The 6,718-nt window shown below is 40.8% G+C and overlaps 1 protein-coding gene across 1 annotated transcript in view; it reads left to right on the plus strand.

Annotated features, from left to right (window-relative positions):
• The window catches only part of MCUB (mitochondrial calcium uniporter dominant negative subunit beta), a 179,898-nt gene extending 178,227 nt beyond the window's left edge, over positions 1-1,671 (plus strand). The window contains exon 8 of the mRNA XM_082263190.1: positions 1,466-1,671. Coding sequence (XP_082119316.1) covers positions 1,466-1,543 — 78 coding nt within the window. The 3' untranslated portion in view covers positions 1,544-1,671. The remainder of the gene's footprint in view (positions 1-1,465) is intronic.
• The last annotated feature ends 5,047 nt before the right edge of the window (positions 1,672-6,718 follow it).

Here is a 6,718-nt window from a genome sequence, read left to right on the forward strand (position 1 = left end):
TAAGCAATGCCATGTATGTAAATATGGATATTAACAGATGGACCACCTGGCACATTACAAAATATATGAATTCCTACTAGCTACAGAATGATGTTAAACACTGGATATAAAGTTCAGCATTTCACTGCGCTTTCTTAAAGTGGAAGCAACCCCCCCATAGTTTTCATCCAAGGATGCTGCCATCTTGTCCTCTGTTTAATCTTCAACTACCATGATGCTGCACATGTGATCTATTATGACTCCAGCCATTGGATTGTTTGGATGTGCTCTCAACCAAACTATCAATGTGACAGTTACATTCCAGACAGGTGCTGGAAATTGAACTTTTTTTTAAAACTGTTAAATATATGGGTTTACTTCAACTTTAAAGGGTAAGTTCCCTTTAAAAAAAAAAAATAATATATATATATGCATATTTGTTTGCAGATAAAAAAAAATGTGCATTTTTTTTATTTCTTTTTTTGGACCCTAAAAAGCATTGCACCAGCGATCAGGAGATCGCTGGTGCCATGCAGGTTTCCTGCAGATCTGTCAGTGTATCTGGGTGCCCATACGTCCCATCTGGGCAAGCAGATACACTGACAGGAAGAATCCATAACCTACCACGACACTCCTCAGCACCGTGGTAGTTCTTTGAGAACTACAAGCCAACATCCGCATGCCGGGGCTTGTAGTTAATTCACACATAGAGCTGTGTGAATAAATGATGCGGCCGTGTGGGCAGAGCCCTTGCACGGCTGCGCTGGTTTCAAATACTGACAGCTAGTACAGGGAACTTCTTACCGTACTACTTTCACAGAGAGTGGGGGGGGGGGGGGGTCGGGAAGCAGCTGAAGCGTTGGGAACATGTTCCATGGTCCACCCTAAAAACTGATGGAACATGTAACATGTTCCCAAAGGTGAACTTATCCTCATTCTTGTAAATTGTCAGTTGTGTTACGAGGATGTGCCATCAGTGTAACATGGAGGAACATGTTTGATCTGGGCAAGACCACCAACTTTGACAAAACCCTTGGCAGGTAAATATTTCATGGTAAATAATCTGATGGGTTAACATGCGACAGGAATTATGCTTTGACAGGTTATATCTTAGCCATCATAAACATGCTTTAGGTCCCGTTCATACTTGGGTGATAAGAATCGAGAGCAAAAATGGCACGACTCTGCTTGCAAATCCAAATCACGGAAAAATGCGTGGCATGCTCTTGGGTGCCATTTGTCCTGAATGGCATCCCAAATATTGTGAGATTTTGCTATGATTGTTGCACAACAAAAGGCACATGTAAAATAGCACCTGGCTCAGAGCCAAAATTTGGTCCCTAAGCTTCTTTTGGATGACAAAAACGCATACGGCAGACAATTTAGGCGTAGTGTGAACGAGGCCATATGGTTAGGATTTCACCTCTATGTATCCTGTATCTGTACATCTGCTGACATTTTAATATACATTTTTTCTCCTCCTAAGACCGAAGAAAGTTTGAGACGTCTGCGAAATCCTCTAAAACTCAAGCTTCCAATTGAGCAACTGCAAGAAAGAGAATAACATGAAATTTTTTTTATTCAGTTTAGAAATGTTTTTTGTGTTTTAAATAATTTTGTAAATTAAACTGAAACTTATGACCACTACTTTAAGAGACTACAATAAATGATTAATAAAAGGTGGTCCAATTTATTTGTGCGGTCTCTATCTTTAAATGTATACTATATTTATGTTAGGATCACAAAGTTATTTAATAAAGGAACGTGAGGCTGTTTTATGTAGTCATATGATGAGACATACTGGAAGTATAACTACCTACCTTGTACTCCAAGAATAGTCAGTAGTAGCATCAGACAGACAGAAGGTACACTAGATAATCAAAAGTGTGTAGGCAACGCCTCTAAACAATTAGACACAGGTATTTCCAATGAAGAGTCCTGTTAATGCTGCAGCATACAAAAACATTTTAAACAATTATGCACTATTAACCTTGATTCTATTAGCTCTTCTTCTAAAACACAGCATGTCCCACAGGGCCAGAGAATTTCCCATTCAACTCTGTAATGTAATTGTTATTGTCAGCTCAGTCACTCTTATGCTGTGAATGTCAAATTAAACAAAATACTGGCATGAATACCTTTTCATGTTAATTTTTCCTAAAACTAAACCTAATGTTTGCGCAGAATATTTCCCATTTTGGATGGGATTGGTCAGGATTTGCTCCTCTCCATAGTTATAACAACTGGGTAAGATTTTTTTTAGGTAAGGTTAAGAGGATACAATTTGTGCTTTTGTGTGCCATGTTAGATCTCACTGCTGGCATGGATACCGGGGAATGAGTTGTGTGTGCTGAAGTATAGATCTTACTGGTGGTATGGTTACCTGGAAGTGACCTCTGTGTTTGCTGAAGTATAGATCTCACTGCTGAAATAGATACCAAGAAATGAGCGGTGTGTGCTGAAGTATAGACCTCACTGGTGGCATTGACAGCGGGGAATGAGCTGTGTGTGCTGAAGTATAGATCTAATTGCTAAAATGGATACCAGGGAATGAGCTGTATGTGCTGAAGTATAGATCTAATTGGTGGCATGAATACCAGGGAATGAGTTGTGTGTGCTGAAGTATAGATCTCACTGGTGGCATGGATACCAGGGAATGAGCTGTGTGCGCTGAAGTATAGATCTCATTGGTGGCATGAATACCAAGGAATGAGATGTATGTGCTGACGTATAGATCTCACTAATGTTATGGATACCAGGGAATGAGCTGTGTGTGCTGAAGTATAGATCTCATTGGTGGCATGAATACCAGGGAATGAGTTGTGTGTGCTGAAGTATAGATCTCACTGGTGGCATGAATACCAGGGAATGAGCTGTGTGTGCTGAAGTATAGACCTCACTGGTGTCATGGATACCAGGGAATGAGCTGTGTGCTGACGTATAGATCTCACTGGTGGCATGGATACCAGGGAAGGAGTTGTGTGTGATTGACGTATAGATCTCATTGCTAAAATGGATACCAGGGAATGAGCTGAAGTATAGATCTCACTGGTGGCATGGATAACAGGGAATGAGCTGTGTGTGCTGAAGTATAGATCTCATTGGTGGCATGAATACCAGGGAATGAGTTGCGTGTGCTGAAGTATAGATCTCATTGGTGGCATGGATACCAGGGAATGAGTTGTCTGTGCTGAAGTATAGATCTCATTGGTGGCATGGATACCAGGGAATGAGCTGTGTGTCCTGAAGTATAGATCTCATTGGTGGCATGAATACCAGGGAATGAGCTGTATGTGCTAAAGTATAGATCTCACTGGTGTCATGGATACCAGGGAATGAGCTGTGTGCTGACGTATAGATCTCACTGGTGGCATGGATACCAGGGAATGAGTTGTGTGTGATTGAAGTATAGATCTCATTACTGAAATGGATACCGGGGAATGAGCTGTGTGTGCTGAAGTATAGATCTCACTAGTGGCATGGATACCGGGGAATGAGCTGTGTGTGCTGATGTATAGATCTCACTAGTGGCATGGATACCAGGGAATGAGCTGTATGTGCTGAAGTATAGATCTCATTGGTGGCATGGATACCAGGGAATGCGCTGTGTGCTAAAGTATAGATCTCACTGCTGAAATGGATACCAGGGAATGAGCTGTGTGTGCTGAATTATAGATCTCACTGGTGGCATTGATACCAGGGAATGAGCTGTGTGTGCTGAATTATAGATCTCACTGGTGGCATGGATACCTGGGAATGAGCTGTATGTTCTGAAGTATAGATCTCCCTGCTGAAATGGATACCTGGGAATGAGCTGTGTGTGCTGTATAGATCTCACTGATGGCATGGATACTGAGGGGTTAGCTGAGTGTGCTGAAGTATAGATCTCAGTCGATAGGGCTCTTTCACCCTGGCGGCCAGGGGAAGGTAAAAAGAGGCACCTGAACCTCGGATTTACTGCCCATCACCACCACCACTGGAATTCTAACATTACAGCCTGACAGTGTTGTTCACTAGGGATGATCGAACGGTTCAGGTCGACCATCGGTTCGACCCGAACATTTGACTGTTCGAAATTCAGCCGAATTCCGAACTTTTTGCGGAAAAAGTTCGGAATTCGGCAACCAGAACCGACCAAAATGTAATGGGACAGGAACTGGGCTTTAAAAGCCCGTGATTGGACCAGAACCATCAGTAAAAGCCAATTGAGGGGGCAGGAGGATGCTAGGAATGTGATTGGAGTGACTAGGGGGTCCAGAGGCCAATCAGTAGTGAATACGCCCCCAGTATATAAGATAGCCCAAATCTCTAGCACTTTAATACAGGGCTGTGGAAGAGAGTGGAAGCAGTTCTGTTACTCCTGCTTCAAACGTGTCATTTAGCAATTATTAGTGTGAGGAAAGGGATATCTAGTGTAGTTAGGGTACTATTTTCCACTATAGTTAGATTCAACAATCTAGTTTCTGTAGGGAAAGTGTTAAGTGTCAGGGTGACCGTAGTGTAGGGTATACTGACTCTGACTGCTATGGCAGGGTGACCAAACTCTACCATGTCAGGGTGACCGCCATAGAAAAAAGATTGTTTGTATTAGAATTGCAGTAGAGCAGGGTAGTGGCTCCGCTACTTTTACACCTGGCCGTTTTTGTTTCAGGCGTTTTTATTGGGCTTTTTTGTGGACGTCTTTGGAGGCAGGCATGACATCTGAACTTCTGTGTAAGGGTATATATACACACACATGTATGTATGTATGTATGTATATATACACATACACACATATAGGTGTGAAAGTAGCAGAACCCTATGCCTGCGCTAATGAAATTATTTGCAGGCATAGGGCTCCGCTCCTATCACACCTATATGTGTGTATGTGTATAAATACATATATATATGTGTGTGTGTGTATATATAACCCTATACAGAAGTTGAGATGTTATGCCTGCCTCCAAAGATGCCAAAAAAATGCCTGCAACAACACACCTGGGCGTTTTTGTTGCAGGCATTTTTATGGGCATTTTCTGGGCGTCTTTGGAGGCAGGCATAACATCTGAACTTCTGCATAGGGGTATATATACACACACACATATATGTATTTATACACATACACACATATAGGTGTGATAGCGCAGGCATAGGGCTCCGCTCCTAATGAAATTATTTGCAGGCATAGGGCTCCGCTCCTATCACACCTATATGTGTGTATGTGTATGTGTATATATACATACATGTGTGTGTGTGTGTATATGTGTATATATATATATATATATATATATACCCCTATGCAGGAGTTCAGATGTTATGCCTGCCTCCAAAGACGCCCAGAAAATGCCCAAAAAAAACGCCCAGGTGTGTTGTTGCAGGCGTTTTTTTGGGCATTTTTTAGGCGTCTTTGGAGGCAGGCATAACATCTGAACTTCTTTTATAGGGGTATATATACACACACACACACATATATACGTATTTATACACATACACACATATAGGTGTGATAGGAGCGGAGCCCTATGCCTGCAAATAATTTCATTAGCGCAGGCATAGGCCTCCGCTACTTTCACACCTACTGTATTTATGTGTATATATACATACATGTGTGTGTGTATATTTATCCCTATACAGAAGTTGTGGCAGGTGTATTTTTTGGGCGTCTTTGGAGGCAGGCATAACATCTGAACTTCTGTATAGGGGTATATATATACACACACACACAGAAGTTCAGATGTCATGCCTGCCACCAAAGACGTCCACAAAAAAGCCCAATAAACGCCTGCAACAAAAACGGCCAGGTGTGAAAATAGCGGAGCCATATCCCTGCTCTACTGCAATTCTAAGACAAACTATCTTTTTTTTCTGGTTCTGGACATGCTACAGAGCTGAAACTTCACTAAATCCAAAGAAATCTCATTTTTTTTTTCAATAATTTTTTCAATAATTGTCTATCAAAAACGACAATTTTGTGTGTGATTAATAGTCCCTGGGGCATGATCCAGAACCCTAGGCACGTTTTAGGGGCATTTATTGGGTTTTAGGGCTTCAAAATTGTGTTTTTTGATTACCGAATTTCGGGTCCCATTGATTTCAATGGGGTTCTGGAATCCAGACCGAACTTTCGGGAAGTTCGGGTGTTCTGGTCGAACCAAACTTTTTAAAAGTTCGATCATCCCCATTAGGGAAGTGATTGGCGCTGCCAGGAAAGTAGGTTAATGGGAAATCTGGGTTAGGCTCCTATAGTTCAAGACCAAGTTCAACACATGCAAATGCACATAGAATGTATGTGGGAATGAGAACTATATAAGTAATAGGATATAAAAACACAATGGGTGTGTAATATGTGTGTAAAGTTAGCACTATGTGCTGATACCAAATCAATAAATGAATAAATGTGTTCAATACCTAATTAACTTATTGAGACTCAACATAAATATGCAAATATATGTAAATGTAGGTATAAAAATATAAAAGCATATAAAGAGAGTATTAATAAATTATGGTGATATAGAGAGTTAGTGTGCAAAGGTGCTAAAAAATAAATATAGTGCACTAATCAAACTAAATAAGGTGCATTCCGAATAGTCATAACCATCTATTCAATAAAGTGCAACTGCATACTCATAAGCAATGAAAATAAATAAGTGGGTGAACTATGTGCATCCCACACTGGTGACAATATAAACACTAGTAAATAAATAAGTGCAGCCGTGCAAATAACTATATAAATTGTGAAAGTGAGAACCATATAAATTCA

The sequence above is a fragment of the Pelophylax lessonae genome (genome assembly GCF_965119305.1).
Source record: "Pelophylax lessonae genome assembly, chromosome: 1".
Taxonomy (NCBI): domain Eukaryota; kingdom Metazoa; phylum Chordata; class Amphibia; order Anura; family Ranidae; genus Pelophylax; species Pelophylax lessonae.